Source organism: Aquarana catesbeiana, linkage group LG05, assembly GCF_042186555.1.
Source record: "Aquarana catesbeiana isolate 2022-GZ linkage group LG05, ASM4218655v1, whole genome shotgun sequence".
NCBI classification, from domain to species: Eukaryota; Metazoa; Chordata; class Amphibia; order Anura; family Ranidae; genus Aquarana; species Aquarana catesbeiana.
Genome location: NC_133328.1, coordinates 116,427,611 through 116,446,591, shown reverse-complemented (window position 1 = coordinate 116,446,591; position 18,981 = coordinate 116,427,611). Strand labels below are relative to the sequence as shown.

Genomic DNA, 18,981 nt, shown 5'->3' with positions numbered 1-18,981 from the left:
GGCTTTTTGTAATTTCAGTGCCACAGAAGAGTATTTAGTCACTATATGCTTAAATATACTAAATGTTCTTTTTCCATTAAGGTTAATATTCGTGAAGAGATGGAAGAGTTTATTCCAAGAATGTTGAAGAGAAGGCAAGATAAAAGAAGGCTAATGAAAAGTTGTAAAGATCAGAAAAATACATTTGGGGGAAAATTTGAACAGAAGATTGTTCAGATAGAAGCTGAACATGTTAAGGCTTTAATGAATTGGTTGTATTGGGGAAGAATACACGAAGTTGAGAAAAAAAATGAAGAATGAAGAAAAGTTTAAAGCAAGAGTGGCGTAGAATTAAAAGAATCTGGAAGAATGAATGGGTCCTAGGTTAAGTAAATGTATGGTTTATGTTCCAGTGTCTGTATGATCAAATTAATGCATTTGCATGATTTTAGTTAACCAAAAAATTTGGTCATCTGGTACAAAATAGGGTGCCGTTAGCAGAAAGAGTGGATTAAAAAGCAGAATTTTGGAGGGTTATTTGTGTACCTAACCACTTGTTTTCCAGGTTTATACATCGTTTTGTGTTCGCTATACCAAGGTAGGCATTCCTTAGGACTTTCAGATTTTTTAAAGCTTTCTTTGTTCTGTTAGGCATCCCGCTCTCGAACCAAGTCACCTACTGAAAGTGCTGCCCGTGCAAAAACCGAAAGTCGGTCCCGTTCTCGCAGTGGATCAAAGGCTTCAAAACGATCTGAGTCTCGTTCCCGATCAAGGTCAAAATCTCGGTGAGTGGCTTTTGTTTTTTATAAATACATTTTATTCCTGTCATAGACTATGAGCAAGCCAGTTGCCAGAAGCAACACTTATTTCAAAGTGATGTGTGGCCTAACAGCTGCCCAATACTTTATAGAACACGATGTTGTGTGCTTTGGATCATGAGCTGTTCCAAGCCTTCTCCACACTTTTTGCCAAATCTAATTTAGGCTTTGCTATTCTTCGGGCTTATTAATAGTTTGCACCTTGTGGTGAACCCTCTGTATTTGCTCTCGTGAAGTCTTTTCTTGATCGTAGACTTTGACAATGATATGCCCACTTCCTGGAGAGTGTCCTTCACTTGTCTGGATGATGAGTGGGCAAAAAAAAGCGCAAGGTTATTAGACTGAGCTCTTTTTTTTTTTTTTTTTTTTTTTTTTTTTATAACCATTTGCTGTCAAATGTGTGTTCTGTGCAGCAAAGGCAACATGAGGTTTTTAAGGTTATGGTGCTGAACTTAGTTTCTTTACACCAGTCCCTATATTAATCGCTTTGGAGCGTTCTAATCATTTAGTGTTAACCTAAAAAAATAAATCCTGTTCCCTTTAAAGCATGTTATACAGTACAGTGCTTGTGCTGTCATTTGGTCCCCTGTAACACTCGAAATACTTGACTGATCCTGCCTGGCTATACCCTCCCCTCTGTAAACTGACCCTGGTATATCATGGCTGCTGAGCCCCTGACACTGTGGTCAGTGTACCTGTCTCAGTCATCCGCTACAGCTCTTCCCTGTCTCCCTCTTCCCCCCCCCCCCCCTGCCTGTTGGCTCCCACTAGCACCACTCTGTTTCTCTACCCGCTCCTACAAAACTATCTAATCTTTTTATATCATCCCCTCCTGTTAGATAAAAACCTGTATCTTAGTGCCTGTGCTTTATAAAAATTAAAAGCTGATTTCTACCTGTTTTAACACACCACCTCCACGGTTGACGTCAGTGTTAAAAACTGAGAATCACTTTTTTTTTTTTTTGCTTAGAATAAAGATCACTATTATCGCAGTGTAATATCTTTCACATTATACAAAAAATATTGGGCTAACTTTACTGTTTATAGAATTAAAAAATTAAACTAAATTGTATTTTTCTGAAAATACTGCATTTTTAAAAAACCACTGCACAAATACCGCATCACATAAAATATTGCAAAAATCTGAATTTTATTCTCTAGGGTCTGCTCAAAAAATATATACAATTCTTGGGGGTTCTATGTAATTTTCTAGCAAAAAAATTGTGAGCAACAAGTGTCAGAAAAAGGTTTAGTCTTTAAGTGGTTAAACTGACCTCATTTACAGACCGAAGTTCATCCCTTTTGATCTAAAAGGAGATGTTACAATGTTTTTTTATTTTGTCTGAGCCATGTTCTAAACTTGGCAGGCTGCTTTTTTTTTTTTTTTTTTTTTTTTTTTTTTTTTTTTATGCTGTAAAGCTGTAATGCTGAAAATGCTGTGTTAAGATCACGAGGGGGGTAGAATTGCGATCTCGATTATTTATTGATTGATCGTGCAGCTCTTCAGGGTGACAGCTGTACGCTGGATTGTGTTGTGATTTGGCATTTTTGCCTGCAGGGGGCATGCTGCTTCTGTGAATAGTCACAGCAGGACCCTGTCTGCCAGGCACTCCCATGTCCTCTGGCACCGTCCACTCGTCGGTAAAGAACACAAACGGTGATCTCTCTATGTAAAGATCAGATCGCCATTCTGAGTTCCTGCAAAGCAGGGGCTGGAATACCGTGTAAAAAAAAATTCCTCAGCTGCTGTACACTTCCAGGGATTTCACCTCACCATACAACGTATAAAATATAAGTGCAACGCTATTAATCTCTCATGTGAAAAATATATATCCAGTGATATCAAAATGTGTTAAAAATCAATATTAAAGTTCATATATATGAAAACTTTTTTTGCGTTGAATTATTGTGATTTTCTCAATTCGCATATCATCCACCACTGTGTTCATCGTGTCTTCTGTAGATATGTGCACACTATCACCAGCCGTTATACCTGTTCACCTCATACAGGAGTCGGGTAGACACTGAAACAATTCCTTTCTTTCAACTATGGTCTCGTTTCTTCCACATCCGACCTGCTCTGTATCCACTTCCAAATCAGTAGCCTCACTGGTGGATTGCGAAAAAGATCTCTCATATATTGCCCCACTGTTTCTCTCCTTCCTCCACACCAGCGTTATTGCTTGTTATTCCTTATAGGATATGGCTCCACATTCATGTAACAATAAATGGAGGATACATGGTTCTCCCCGTTGGCAACATTTATTAAAATACACTTAGACCCCTGTCACACCGAGGGCGTTTTGCAGGCGCTATAGCGTTAAAAATAGCGCCTTCAATCCGCCCTCAAACAGCTGCAGCATTGTCTCCAGTGGAGACAACACGAGCACTGCGCTGGCAGGACGTCAGGAAAAGTCCTGTCAGCAGCCTCTTTCGAGCGGTGTGTTTTCCGCTCCTCCACCGCTGCTCCCCATTGAAATCAATGAGGCAGCGCTGGGATACCGCTGGCAAAGCGCCACAATAGCGGCGCATTGCAGGCGGTTTTAACACTTTCTCGGCCACTAGCATGGGGGAAAAAAGCCCTGCTAGAGGCCAAAATGCACCGTAAATCCGACTCTAAAACACAGCTAAAAATAGCGGCGTTTTACCGCCTGATGCTATAGGCGGCTCGGTGTGAAAGGGGTCTTACAAGATATTCAATTAAAATCGGCTCTGTACACAAACATGTCTGCCTGCTCACCACTGGCTGCATGATGTCATGGGCTCAGCTCCTCCCCTCTACACGCGTATCGCCCTCTGATTGGGCTTTCTCAAAAGATTTATAAGTCTAAGATCTGTAAGTGTATTTTATTTGGGGCATTTTAATGTTGCAAACGGAGAGCACTATGTATCCTCCATTTATTTATTGTTGCATGAATGTGGAGCCATATCTTATAAGGAATATTGAGCAATAATGCTGGTGTGGAGGAAGGAGAGAAACAGTGGGGACAGTATATGCGAGATCTTTTTCGTGATCCACCAGGGAGACTACTGATTTGGAAGTGGGATACAGCGTAGCAGGTCGGACGTGGAAGAGATGAGACCATAGCTGAAAGGAATTGTTTGAGTCATACCTGCTCACCTCATACACGAGTCAGGTAAATAGCTGATGATGTGCACATAATATCTGCAGAAGACACGAACACCATGGTGGATGATATATGAATTGAGAAATCACAATAGGGGCTAGAATACATTTCTATCCCTGGGTGAACATTTGATCACTATTTGTGTCACTGGTTCCCAAAAAGTCAGTGTCCAATTGTCCACAGCAATATCGCAGTTAGCTGTAAGTTGCTAATTGCTGCCGTTACTAGTTAAAGAAAAAACTACAAATTTATTCCAGTGTGTATATATCCCATAGTTTGGTTTACGCAAACGTTGGTGTCTACAATCAGTATACGCTTATTGGGATTTGTTTTACCAAGAACACACAGCAGAATACATAGAGGCCTAAATTTTAAGAAGGGGTGTTTGTGTGTGTTGTGTTTTTTTTTTTTTTTTTTTTTTTTTTTTTTTTTTTTTTTTATAGCAGAAAGTAAATGCCGTGATTTGTTTTTCCCCCAAAATAATATTTATGGGGAAAAATTGTCAATTTTTTATTTAGGTACGGTGCGAAAAGTGGCCTGGTCATGGAGGGGGGGGGTGTAAATAGTCGGGCGTACTAGTGGTTAAAAGTCTGCGGTTTTTGTAGCTGTTGAGTTTTCATTTTTACACAGGAGACTAGTGCTCTGCTTTAGGTCGAATCTGGGAAAGATGTCCGCAGAGACGTGCATGTTAATTCTTTCCTTATTTTCAGATCACGGTCCAGAAGACGTTCACACAGAAGATATTCCCGCTCTAGGTCCCGCTCCCGTTCACACAGAAGGCGCTCAAAGAGCAGATCCTACACTCCAGAATATAGGAGGCGGAGGAGCCGCAGTCACTCTCCTATGTCTAATAGGAGGCGGCATAATGGTAGTCGGGTATGGTTATGTTCTTGATCTGCTGATTTTCTTTACAGATGTTTGCCTTCTATTGTAAATTTGTTTTGGTTTTCTTTGTAACTTTTATTTGCTTTTCTTAGGCAAACCCAGATCCTAACATGTGTGTTGGCGTCTTTGGCTTGAGCTTGTACACAACTGAGAGAGATCTGAGAGAGGTGTTTTCACGTTATGGTCCTCTTGCTGGTGTCAATGTAGTGTATGATCAACGAACTGGAAGATCAAGAGGTTTTGCGTTTGTTTATTTTGAGCGAATTGAAGATTCCAGAGCAGTAAGTGGGGGGTGTCTGTTTGTTTTGTTTTATTTATTTACAACAGTGACAAAAGCGGCAAATGCCGTAAAATGTCATCTGACTTGACTAGAAAATGTTGCTTGTTGAAAGTTCCAAACATTGGTATCTATTGCTTTGGAAATGTGGTGTCATGACTTTTTATCAAAAAAAAAAACACACGGGCAAAGATCAGGATGCACATTGTTCTCATGAGAAAAAAATAATGGATTACATACAAAGCCTTCTACAAATCTCACATACCAGAAAGGGTTTTCTGCAATATTTGGAATTTTACATTAAAAAAAAAAAAAATATATATTCTTTAGCAAGGAACATGCATTCCACATTAATAATTATGCTACCAAATGTGTGTGATGTAAATTGCCTACAGCATTGTTCTTGCTGTGGGCTGCTGGGTTTTTTTTTTTTTTTTTTTTTGCCGGAGCCCCTGAGCAGCAGTAAATCATCAGGCTGTCAGCAGATCAACCTCTACGTTTTAGGCACAGTACCGAACGGAGCAGGAAGGTGGTGTATTACTGTATTTTAATCAGTATAGCCACTTAGTGAAGTTATTTTTACATAGTTTTTACCTGCAAAAGGGACCAGCGGGACCTGATCTAGCAAGACTTAATTTTTTGACTAAATTTCCACTTTAAAAATCAAACGCTGCACATTTATAAAAGCACTGTGTGGTTAGTGCTGTGCTGGATTTAGGAAAGTCAGTGAAGTGTTACACTTCTAAATAGTAAAGTTAAGAACTGAGCCTGATTATGTGACAAGTCACATGAACAGTCTCCAAATAGCAAAGCTCTGCACAGTGTTAAGTGGAGAACATCATGGGCCATTGCATGCTCTACACCACAGGCTGCATTTTTTGAGTGGGCGTGGTGTGTGATGCTCACTTTCCAATGTAAATCTGCCCCTCATAAACAAAGAATTATGGTGTAGTTTGAGCACGTGTAGATGCTTAATCTCAAGTGGGGAATTGAACTAACCTCTGAATTAAAAAGGGTGGGGGGTGTGCAAAAATGGCACAAATACTTGGCCTGTCCTACTCATGCCCCAAATCTTTGCTAAGGCCTCTGGTAGGTTTTGCAGCCTTTAACACTCATAATGAAAACTTATTCACGGTATGCTATGTTCTTGGGGTACACTGACATCTCAGCCAGTGGAGAGATAGTTGGTAGCTATAGCTTTGTTGTAAACCAATGATTGGAGCCACAGATGGCGGTACAGTTCAAGAGTGTGGTCCAGCCAAAGCTTTGTTTTTGGAGTGTGGAAAGTTTGGATGCTTGATTATTATAAAAGTCTCCATCTGGCCTAGAAATGGGCAATATACAGAAGCTGTCTACTAGGATAAAAAACGGCCTCTCTTCTATGATGCTAGTTATAACCAATTCTATATGTATGACGAGCTTTACTTAGAAGCAGCAGAGGGACCCTGTCACCAAAACCTACACTATGTTTATAAGGTGGTGTGTTATGTAACAATGCCCTCTTTTGGTAACCACTTTATTACATCACTGTTAAAGCCATCTTTGGCTGTAGGTCTCCATTCTACAACATAAGGGAATGCAATTGACAGCTTACAGTGTTTGAGGCTTTGTGCAGGACAGCAGCTCCTTTTCACATCCCCAATGCTATCTGTTTGCATATGCTGAGGCTATCAATGAAAACTGTTCTCCCACAATCTTGGCTGTAAGTTGCATCTGTAGAAGGAGTAGCAGAGGACAGTTGAAAAGTAGAACCCGGCACATACAGAAATATTGGGGGTTCTTGTTTCCTGCAGGTGATCGGTTTTGCAAATGAAGTGCTGTCATAATCTAATTGTACAAAATACACACTTGCACGTGTGCCTGCACACACTTTGTCATTTAACAGAATATGCCGATTATACTAAATATAAAACGCCTTAAATGTACTTGGCTAATCTAAATACAGTAATTATGGTTTGACTACATTTCTACTACCTTATCAAGCCTGCATGTGGTGCTTGAAACCAGTGGTTTTAGGTAACCTTTGAATGTGCCATCATTAGGCCAGAACAGGATGTCCAACTTTGACAAAAATATACTAGTAAAGCTTCTGGTCATTTTTTAGCATGTATGATTTAATCAATGACCTACCAATTGGTGAAAGCAACAAAGTTTTGTAGTTGTAATCAGCAGCCTCTAGATGGCAGACAGTGAATATGCTTGCAGCGCGCACTCACGGATTGCTTTTCCTGGTATGCCATTCTTCCCATCTGTAACGGTATGTGTGCTGAAATGGCATCGTCAATTTGTCCTTATACCAACTGTACTGCAGCTTGGTCGAGTCTGCTTGTCTGTGGCTGTGCTTGTTTGTCATTGGAGTTTTTATATAATGGAGCCTCTGCTGGGGGTGTGGGTTTTTATTTATTGTAACCTCTTTGGTGCCATGACATTTTGCGTTTCTTGCATCATGTTGGCTTGTCTTCCATTTAGTTTATTAAAAAATAAATTTTAGTTTTGAGGTGCCTGCCGAAGCAATTGCTCATTCTAAGTTAGTGGTTCTAAGGCTTAAACCTTAAAATTAATGCATTCCCTGCATTAAGGTAAAAATGTTTTACTTAGCAAACCCCCTAGCGGAGGCCAGCCATTAAATTTGAACAAATTTATTGCTGCCTTTGCACCAGAGAGCTTGTGTTAAAACTGCAGTACATGTTCCTGGTAGGCTGAGGGGGACAACCATGGCATACGCTTTAAAAAAAAATATATAATTCAGTTATTTTCCTGTGCAAGGTAGACTCCTGCTCAGTGCACACCATGGCGGGTACTGCAGCAAAATCCCACCTTTCTCTAGGAATGAGTTTCAGACCGCTTTTGTTTGCCTGCTTGCCACAAGATGGTAACACAGAATGTTACATGATGGAGCTCCAGGCTGGCCAACGCTGCCATTTTGGCAAAGGGGGAAAGGCTGGTGGGGCAAAGTGAGATTTTCCTACACGAGGTGAGGAGAAACATGAAATGGCAACCAAATCCTGTGCAGGGTGTGTGCATCTGAGCACATAGAGGGGAGATTAATTTGTTCACTGGTGATGCCTTGTTTACAAAATTCAGGGAAAACCTACGCTTTACAATTACAGAATTGAAATCTATAGTGCAGAGTACATTTTTAGCTTTTAATGATTTTTCTCCTAGGCAATGGAGCATGCTAATGGTATGGAACTGGATGGCCGAAGGATTCGCGTTGACTATTCGATAACAAAGCGAGCGCACACTCCCACCCCAGGCATTTACATGGGACGACCCACACAGTGAGTTTTTTGTTTTTTTTGAGCATGTTGTACTATCCTTGTTGCTTTAAAGTGCATACATACATTTTGATCGTGTTCAACTTTTAAGAAGATAGTTTATCTTGCAATTTGTGGCGGTGCTGGTTGTACATGCATGAACATATGCGTATCCGTACAAATTCTCACGTGTAAAAAAAGAGAAACTTATGCTACATTGCTATTATGAATGGGGCCCATTCCTTCAGATTTTGTGTGCAGTTTGCTTGTTAAAGTGTTACTAAACCCTAGGACCCTGCATTCACTGTATTTGGTCTCCCACAGTACACAGGAAATGCAATTTTAGTAAATTTAAACTATTTAACCACTTCAATACAGGGCATTTTCACAGACCAATTTTCAGCTTTCAGCGCTGTTACTTTGAATGACAATTGCGCGGTCATGAAACGCTGTACCCATATGAAAATTAGATATCCCCCCCCACAAGTAACTTTCTTTTGGTGGTATTTGACAATTTTGAAAAACGCTATTTTACTTATTGCTATAATATCCCATTAAAAAAAAATACATTTCTCAGTTTAGGCCAATATGTATTCTTCTACATATTTTAGGTAAAAATCACAATAAGCATAATATTGATTGATTTGCACAAAAGTTATAGCGTCTACAAAATAGGAGATAAATTTATTATACCCCGTGACTGATATTGCAGCGGACACTTTTGACACTTTTGGGACCATTCACATTTATACAGTGATCAGAGCTATAAAAATGCACTGATTACTGTGTAAATGTGACTGGCTGGGGAGGGGTTAAATGTGTATCCTAGGGAGTGATTCTAACTGTAGGGGGAGGGGACTCACAAGGGAGGTTTACACACAGATCCATGGTCCTGCTATGTTCACGGGCATTCGCGGGTGCCCGGCGGACATTGCAGCCGCCGGGCACACGCATCGGGTGCATAGTGATGCAGCGGGTGCGCATGCCCCCTAGAGGCTCAGAAAGTACGTCATATGCCGACAACCAGGAGGGACAAAGAGTTTCTGCCGCCGTCATATCACTATGCGCGATAGGGAAGTGGTTGAATACCTTTTCTCATCAGCAGTATATAGCAGTTTTGTGACTATCAGTGTCTGGTTAAAGCTTGTAGGAGGAATCTTCATTCTACTGTCCTTATGAGGCTGCTGAACCCCTGACCCTCTGTCTGGACAGTGCTGCTTGGCCCCCTGCCGATCACATGCACCCTCCCAAAAAAACTAGCCATATACGCTAAACATTTGCAGTAAGCCCCCAAGACTCTGTATGTCGGAAGATGGATTGGGGACTGTGGAAGGGGAAGATCAGAGAAGACGGGATAAAACAACCTTTATACACCATGCATGTGATTAACCCCGAGAGGAGGATCTGGGCTGCTTTGTGCATATATAGACTGATTTTATTGTTGTGGATTTAGTAACACTTTAACCCCTTGCCACCCAGGCCAATTCTGACATTTCTCTCCTACATGTAAAAATTGTGTTTTTGCCAGAAAATTACACAGAACCCCCAAACACTTCTTCTTTTTTTTTTATCAGAGACCCTAGAGAATAAGATGGTGGTCGTTGCAACTTTTTTAGCTTGCACAGTATTTGCGCAGCAATTTTTCAAACGTGGTTTGAAAACATGGAATGGCACCAAACTTCAGTACTTAAAAATCCCCCATAGGCAACGCTTTTAAAATTTTTATCAGGTTACATGTTTTCAGTTAGGTCTAATGCTAGAATTATTGCTCTCGCTGTAACACTTAACGCCGTTTTCATATGTGGGAGTGACTTGCTTATGCGTTTGCTTCTGTGAGCACGCAGGAGAGCTTTATAAAATTTTTTTTTTTTACTTTTTAAAATTATTTTTCTATTGACTTTGTACTATTTTTATCACTTTTAATTCCTATTACAAGGAATGTAAACACCCCTTGTAATAGGAATAGAGCTTGGCTGCTCCTCTTTACAGTGAGATATGGGGTCAAGAAGTCCCCAGATTTCACCTCTAGGCTGGGAAGCTGAAATTAAAAAAAAATCTCAGCTGAGGTGGCTTTTTTTTTTTTTCAATAAAATAGCAAGGCTGGGCGCAATGTGATAACCGCAATGACGTCACTCCCTCGCCGTTCATGGCACGACTCATGGAGAAACTACACCAGAGGCCCATTTCTTCAGTGTGCATGTGCTGATGATGTCGGCAGCAGCGCATACACTGAATATCTCCTAAAATGTACAAGTTTAGGAGATATTTAAGGTACCTACAGGTAAGCGTTTAGAGGCAGAAAAAACAAAGCCAAACACCCCGCAGGAAAAGTCGTGTGCATGAGGGTTTAGGTTTTAAACCGTATTTGTAGCTGCTATTTTACTGTAGAAACAGGGCTGTAGTGTTCAAAATGCTGAATGAAGGGTTTGAGTAGCAGTGTATGTGGTGGTGACATGATGGAAGCTGCTTATAGCAACTAAAAATACATCTGGTCTGTGGTTGATCCCATATAACTTTTTTTTTTTTTTTTTTTTTTTTTTTTAAGTAGCAGTAGCAGTGGACGTCGTCGAGATTATTATGACAAAGGATATGACCGAGGTTATGACAGATATGAGGAATACGACTACGGCAGCAGCAGATACAGCAGCAGGTACAATTTTTTTTTTTTTTTTTTTTTTTTTTTTTTTTTTTTTTTTTTTTTTCTGCTTTCAATTAAAGTATACTTTTAAAGACCACTTTTTTCAGTTTTGGGATTGAGTAGAGCGGGTTTAGAGCAAGTCAGATTTTAATTGCAGTTTTTACTGGTAGGGAGATTCACCCATTGTCTTGTTTACTAAAATAATGGGTTGTCAATAGAATAATGTAAGGGAAATCCTCAAACGGGGATACTATTTCTATTTACTTTGGTGACGAACTGAAATTCCTTCATCTGGCCTAGAGGATTGAATTGTGGAGGGTATTCCTATGTTCCTCCATATCTCTGTACTGGCCCAGGTGGATGTGGTATGCCTATCTGATCTGAGCTCTTGCAGAGCTCCTGGCTCTTCTGTACCAGGGACTAATTTTATCATGTTTCACAATTTTGCTGGCCTTAACAATAGAACTGCTGAAGCCAAGCTTTGAGACAGTAGTCTAAGACTAATGCCAATGATTCTTCTCACAGAGCCCATATTTGAATATCAAATTTATACATCATTTAATGTGTCTCAGGACTTAGACCCTAGAAGGTTCTCCTCGTGTTCAGCAGCTAGGTCTGGACCAGTGTTTGGTTTTTAACTTTTGATTGGGGCCAGATTTGTCCTTTTTTGGTCTTGGAGACTCTTGGCCTCATTCGTTTGCTGAGCTCTTTCTGTACTAGGCATCTCCCATTTAGTCCCCACCTGACATTCCCCTAAGGCATAGGTTTATGAGGCACAGAGGGAATCCAAAACCGATCCCACTGTTTTAGTCCGTTAAAAAAAAAAAAAAAAACCTGCAAGGCAAAGGCATAATGTGCTAGTGTGCATTGCACATTATGAAATGCCTTTAGAACGAAGCACTCTTGGTGGCCCCTGGTCACCACTGAGAGGGCTGACCCCTTGCTTCCTGGGATCGTGGGCTCTGGCGCTGTGAGTGGCCGGAGCCCTCTGTTCGGGCAAGAAGATCTGAAGTTCCGGCATGGTAAGCTGGACCTTCAGAGTGCATGTGCCACTGACTTCTGCGGCTGCATGCAGGGTGAACATCTAAACCGCGCATGTTTAGGAGTTATTCATTTTTACCTACAGGTAAGCCTTATTTTAGGCTTACCTGTAGGTAAAAATCAAAAGGCTGAGTTTACAACCGCTTTGAACACTTACTGGGCACCAAAACCCCCCTCCTGCCCAGGCCAATTTTCAGCTTTTAGCGCTGTCACTCTTTGCTAGGGCTGAAACAACTAATCGATTAATCGACAACTAATCGATTATGAAAATAATTGATTACTATTTTCATAATCGATTAATCGGCCAGTAACATAATGGGGTTAAAAAAAAATTAAATTGAGCCTTTTATAGTACAAAAAGAGCAAATAATCGCTACTGTAAATGTTACTTTCACAGTTCTACAGTAAAAAAATGAACCCCTTACAATAGAGATTATTTGCTTTTTTTGTACTATAAAGGGCTAATTTTAGTTTTTTTTAAACCCCCATTATGTTACTAAACCTCTTAGACGTGGTTCACATCTGTGTGTTTTTTGGTGCTTTTTGCAGAAACGCACTGCAGTTCATTTACATGGTTTCCTATGGGACACGTTCACATCTATGCTTTTTTTCAGCTGCTGCGTATTTGGAAAGGTTCAGGGACTTTTTTTTTTATGTAAAACGGTGCTTTTTTGGTTCAATACACTTCAATGGAAAAGCTGCAGAAAAGCATGTAATGCGTTTTTGTAGCAATTTGTGTTTTTTAATCTGCCCAACAACAAATTGGGCCAAAAAATGCAAATTGCAGCAAAATCACGTGCGCAAAAATCAAAACGCACAGCAAAAAGCATTGCAGAAACATATCAAAAGCAAACTGTATAGGTGTGCACCGAGCCTTATGCTGGCCACACGGATCAATTTTCAGAAGAGAATATTCAGACGAAAAATCTTTGTACATTCGCTGAATGAAAGAATGTTTGAAATTTTCACTTGTTTTTAACATTCTGTTTTTAAAATGAACGAAAACCACATACACCGTCTGAAAATTCCTTTGACCAAGAAGTTTTCTATTTACAAATTGTCACCATGGTTGAAAATGAACGTCAATTTGACCCCACTAACAATTAAAAAATTGAACAAATGTTCTTAAAATGCCATTTTTTTTGAAGGAAGACATTGTTTGTTTTTTAAATAAAAAAAAAAAATTGATCTCTGAGTCTATTTACCAGATTCACCCTTTTTTAATAGTATATATCCTCTAATAGTATATACAGTATATCTCTCCTCTAATAGTATATACAGTATATCTCTCCTCTAATAGTATATACAGTATATCTCTCCTCTAATAGTATATACAGTATATCTCTCCTCTAATAGTATATACAGTATATCTCTCCTCTAATAGCATATACAGTATATCTCTCCTCTAATAGCATATACAGTATATCTCTCCTCTAATAGCATATACAGTATATCTCTCCTCTAATAGCATATACAGTATATCTCTCCTCTAATAGCATATACAGTATATCTCTCCTCTAATAGCATATACAGTATATCTCTCCTCTAATAGCATATACAGTATATCTCTCCTCTAATAGCATATACAGTATCTCTCCTCTAATAGCATATACAGTATATCTCTCCTCTAATAGCATATACAGTATATCTCTCCTCTAATAGCATATACAGTATATCTCTCCTCTAATTGCATATACAGTATATCTCTTCTGTCTGTTATTCTCAGAGTGGATTAGATATGTTGCTCCCTAACCATATAGTTATTTATATTTACCACTGCATAGAGATATTTAAGAATAAATTGCCTTTTTTTAAAACTTTACATATTAACTAAATTATACACAACACTTTTTTTTTTTTTTTTTTTTTAAGCTTATCAACCGATTAATCGATTAATCGAAACAATAATCGGCCAACTAATCGATTATGAAAATAATCGTTAGTTGCAGCCCTACTCTTTGCATGACAATTGCGCGGTCATACAACACTGTACCCAAATGACATTTTTTATGTTTTTCCCCACAAATAGAGCTTTTTTTTGGTGGTATTTGTTCACCACTTTTTGGCTTCATTCTTGTATGCTGATGAGGCTCCGATAGGGCTGCACTGATGGGGGGGGGCGTAGCCGTCATTCGGCTATAGCGCGGATCTGCAGGAGTTAAGGCAAGAAAAAGTGTGTGAAAATTTAATTTTTAGTATGTGAGCTTTGCACTCGAGAGGTTATCAGTTGAGGTGTGAGGCACGATAAAATATATTAATTGCTTCAAATTCTTGTCTTATACTTTTTTTTTTTTTTTTTTTTTTTTTTTTCTTTTAGCAGGAGACGTTCACCTTCTCCATACTACAGCCGGTACAGATCTAGATCAAGATCCCGCTCTTACAGTCCAAGTATGTGCTTAAACCAGCGTTTTCGAGCATGTCATGTATTTGTATGAAATTTTTCTATCTTGATCTGGGGGAGAGCGTTCTAGGAGAATTCAGTCTGTATGAGGATCTGTCCAAATTTTGTGCAGCGCTAGTCTTCAAAATTTATCAAATGTCTATACTTGGTAATCCATACATGCAAACTGTATTTTACACAATTTCACATTTAATAAGTGAAAGCCAAATCTATCCGTCCTGCTTTTATCCATGTGTACACTAATCCACCATTAAAGGGGAACTGCAGTCTGCTCATATAATTTGTAATAAAAACATCTTTGCTGTTCTGAAGCTTCCCTCCAACCACTTTATAGATTTTATATATACTGTGACTCTGTACTTTCCAAATATGCTGCAGAAATCTCCCTCCACTGATCTGGCTGCAACCATTTTAACTCGGCTGCTGCCTGTTCACTTCTTGGATTTACAGACAGACATGCCTGCAGCTCTCAGTGGCCCTCTTATGACTCGTGCCCCTCCTTCCTGTCAAACTCTCACAAGAGTGAAAGCGAGCTGTGCATGATGTCATATGCCTAGGCTTTTAACAAGGCAAACAGGAAGTGGGCTGTATAATTTACTGGCAGAAAAAAACGTTTTACTAGCCAAAGTTAAAACAAGGCAGAAGATTTAATAAATAGAAAGATAAAAAAAAATTACTGAAGTTACGCTTTAAATAACGTGGAAAAAAACTACCACTTGCCCACTTGTGAGAATCCTCACCACCTAGTTTGACCCCAAGATTATTACAGACCTAAATAAATTAGCCCTTTTTTTTTTTTTTTTTTTCCTTCACCTCCAGCCAGTACATAACCCACAGCTCTCCCATAAATAGGATGCATTAAGAGGCAGTGTTAAATTTCCTATATGGACTTCAAACCTCTCAGGTGCAGCAGTCCTCAAAATAATAAAGCCACAGCTAACTGCCCTGTGCAACGTTTTATTGCTTTAAACAAAAAATACTCCTAAAAACTATTGTCAACAAAAGGTGCATCATCTCAGCTGGAGTTACAAAATATTGGGTTATACATATTTCATGCAATCACTAGTTGTAGGACTGTTATCTGAATCCTGCATACTTGAGGCTAGGTTGGTGGCACTGCAGGCCACAGTTTGCGTGGGCACAGCAGCCTATTAATTTGAATGGCCTGCGGTGCCTACTGAAATGCAGGAAAAAGGACCCTGCAGCAATTCAGAAACTACAGCCAGAACTGCAAATGCAATGCGGAGTGATTTCCAGTGCATGCAGTGTGCCGTTTAATGCTAGATTAATGGCACCTGCACACATTCCTGCTGCAGGAACAGGTGCCTAAAGTGGTTAACCACTTCCCTACCCGCCTATAGTCAAATGACGTCCACAGATGGGATCTCCCACCCTGGGTGGACGTCATATGACGGCCTCGGAATCCTGGCCGCCTAGGGGGCGCGCCCGCCGTGTTGCTCGGGACCCGGTGCGTGTGCCCGGTGGCCGCCGGGCACCCGCGATTGCCCGTTAACCGGGCCGGACCGTGGATCTCTGTGTGTAAACAGAGATCCACGTCCTGTCAGCTCAGAGGAGAGCGATCTGTGTTCCCAGAACGGAGGAACACTGATCGGTCTCCTCCCTAGAAGCATTCCCTAGGAAACACATTTAACCCCTCCCCGCCCCCTAGTGGTTAACCCCTTCACTGCCTGTCACATTTACACAGTAATCAATGCAATTTTATAGCATTGATCGCTGTATAAATGTGAATGGTCCCAAAAATGTGTCATGTGTCCGCCATAATGTCGCAGTCACGAAAAAAAATTGCGATTGCCGCTATTACTAGTAAAAAAAAAAAAAAAATAATTTTTAAAAAAAAATGCCATAAATCTATCCCGTATTTTATAGACGCTATAACTTTTGCGCAAACCAATCAATATACGCTTATTGCAAATTTTTTTTTTTTTTTTTTTTTTTTTTTTTTAACAAAAATATGTAGAAGAATACGTATCGGCCGAAACTGAGGAAAAAATTTGTTTTTTTTTTTTTTTTTAAAAATTGGGATATTATAGCAAAAAGTAAAAAATATTGTGTGGGGGGGGGTTTTTTTTTTTTTTTTTCAAAATTGTCGCTCTTTTGTTTATAGCGCAAAAAATAAAAACCGCAGAGGTGATCAAATACCACCAAAAGAAAGCTCCTATTTGTGGGGGAAAAAAGGACGACAATTTTGTTTGGGTACAACGTCGCACGACCGCGCAATTGTCGTTTAAAGTGCGACAGCGCTGAAAACTAAAAATTGGTCTGGGAAGGAAGGGGGTGAAAATACCCGGTATTGAACCATTTAAAGCCAACTTTTTTTTTTTTTTCTAATGTAACCAACCTCGGACCGCCCACTGTTATACGTCTGCTGTTTGCTTTCATATAAAAGTGGTCTCTGCAGCAGATTTTCTGCGAGATAACTTATCTGGAGAGGTGCCCCCTCTCGCTGATCCCTGGTGGTCTCTGCTGCTTACAGGAGTGGTGGAGACTATCTGGTCCTTTCCCCTGCGAGGCATGGAGTCGAGTGAGGGAAAGATGGTACTCACTCTGCTCCCTACCATTAGATGACGTCAAATGTCCCTTCCGCCCAATGGTCTTAAAGGGGAAATATTTATTTGTTTATTTTTATTGCAAGTGTAAATGTGAGATCTGAGGTCTTTTTGACCACAGATCTCACATTAAAGAGGTCCTGTCATGCTTTTTTCTATTACAAGGGATGTTTGTTTACATTCCTTGTAGTAGGAGTAAAAGTGACCCAAATTTTTTTATTTTTTTAATGGACAGTGTAAAAATAAATTAAAGTGCCCCATGCTGCCGAGCTCACATGCAGAAGCGAACGCATATTTGGGTTGCGCCCGCGTATGAAGACTGTGTTCAAACCACACATGTGAGGTGTATCGCTGGAGCGAGAGCAATAATTCTAGCACTAGACTTCCTCTAACTCAAAACTGGTAACCTGTAGACATTTTTAAACGTTGCCAGTGGAGATTTTTAGGTGCCAAACTTTGTCGCCATTCCATGCAATTTTGAAGCATGACATATTGGGTATCGTATTACCTGGCGTAACATCTCACAATATAGAAGAAAATTGGGCTAACTTTACAGTTTTAATTAAAAATATATTTTCCCCCCCAAAAAAATTGCACTTGTAAGACTGCTGCGCAAATACTCTGTGACAAAGTCTTGCAACGACTGCCGTTTTATTCACTAGGGTGTCTGAAAAAAAATGTATATAATGTTTGGGGTTTGAAGTAATTTTGTAGCAAAAAAAATGTTTTTAACTTGTAAACAGACTTTAAAAGGAGGCTCAGTCCTTTAAGTGGTTAATGCAGTCCCTGAATTAAGATCCACGCCAAATTGTCTGGAGTGCCAACCATACTCCATTTAACAATGCCATTCCTGAATGGGAATTTTCTTCCTTTTTTTATTTTAAACTATTTACAAACTGATACATTGTTATTTGTAAACTCATCTGTGTAAATACAACTGTTGGCAGAAAGATATTGAGGTTCATTTTTTTTCTTCTCCTTTTGTAGGACGTTACTGAAGGTATGAAGATGAAGACCTTAAAGGACCTTTAAATATCTGACGCATACGTTTGGCCCTACCCTTTTTTTAAGAATTTGTAAAAAATTTTGCAGAGTTCTGTTGTACTGTTTATGTGACTTAAAGCAATGGTATTGCCATAAGTATGGTGTAGGCCGAACATCTGGAGATGTTGAAACTACAGATTTTCAAAGCGATTAGTCTTTGTTTTGCAAACCGGAATACATTTTGTTTTCTTATCCCTTCTGTTAGGAGGTTTTTTTCATTTATTTTGTGAACAAGCTGTATTTAATGAGCGTTCTACTTACAAGGGAACTATTTTGTGATAGTAACTGCGTGTATAATAAAAAAAGTGGAAAAATAGTTTTGTCGTCTTTTCCAAAAAGCCAATTTACATGTACTGGTTAAGCTTTCCTTCCAACCTATTCTCATCTCCCACTTTACTTTATATATTGCAGAATTCTGAATTTGCATATAAAAATCAGTTATTTTTGGCAGCATATGCATAATCTGTAGGCAAATCGAAGAAAACTAAAAAAGTAGCTTTAGTCTTCCCAAAAAACTACTGTTGCTTACTTTTTAATATAAGTACATTTACCTGTCCAGGGATCCAGCGTTGTCATAACACTGCAAAATCTTATTGCAAAGTGATAAAGGGTACTCAAACGATCATTTTACTTGCCTTGGTTTTTTTGTTGTCCCCTTTCCTGCAGTCCTGCATCTACTGTAAAATGTCAGATGTGATGCAGATTTTCTGTTTAGAGGCCACTTGGCACATGCCACACAGCCCTTATGGTCTGCAGAGTCCTATTAGTCTAAGCTGCTCACCGACATGTTTAGAAGAATTGGGAGACTAGCTCATGTTGAGCGCATCCCTATTGGCTTGACTTTATGTGGCTGGTAGAACAGGTTGAAAAAAAAAATCTGTCACAATTGTGATGGAACTTCTCCGAGAGGAGCAACTTCAGCAGTGTTTTCTTGCACCATTTTTAT

The 18,981-nt window shown here is 39.6% G+C and overlaps 1 protein-coding gene across 4 annotated transcripts in view; it reads left to right on the top strand.

The window, feature by feature from the left end:
* The window catches only part of TRA2A (transformer 2 alpha homolog), a 37,369-nt gene extending 19,018 nt beyond the window's left edge, over nt 1-18,351 (top strand). Inside the window, exons 2-8 of one of the 4 annotated variants that reach the window (XM_073630101.1) lie at nt 631-764; nt 4,636-4,801; nt 4,903-5,091; nt 8,253-8,368; nt 10,890-10,994; nt 14,344-14,411; nt 17,979-18,351. In XM_073630101.1, coding sequence (XP_073486202.1) covers nt 631-764; nt 4,636-4,801; nt 4,903-5,091; nt 8,253-8,368; nt 10,890-10,994; nt 14,344-14,411; nt 17,979-17,989 — 789 coding nt within the window. In that variant the 3' untranslated portion in view covers nt 17,990-18,351. Of the gene's footprint in view, nt 1-630; nt 765-4,635; nt 4,802-4,902; nt 5,092-8,252; nt 8,369-10,889; nt 10,995-14,340; nt 14,412-17,978 lie in introns of all 4 variants that reach the window. The other 3 variants (XM_073630099.1, XM_073630102.1, XM_073630100.1) reach the window with 3 other exon arrangements.
* The last annotated feature ends 630 nt before the right edge of the window (nt 18,352-18,981 follow it).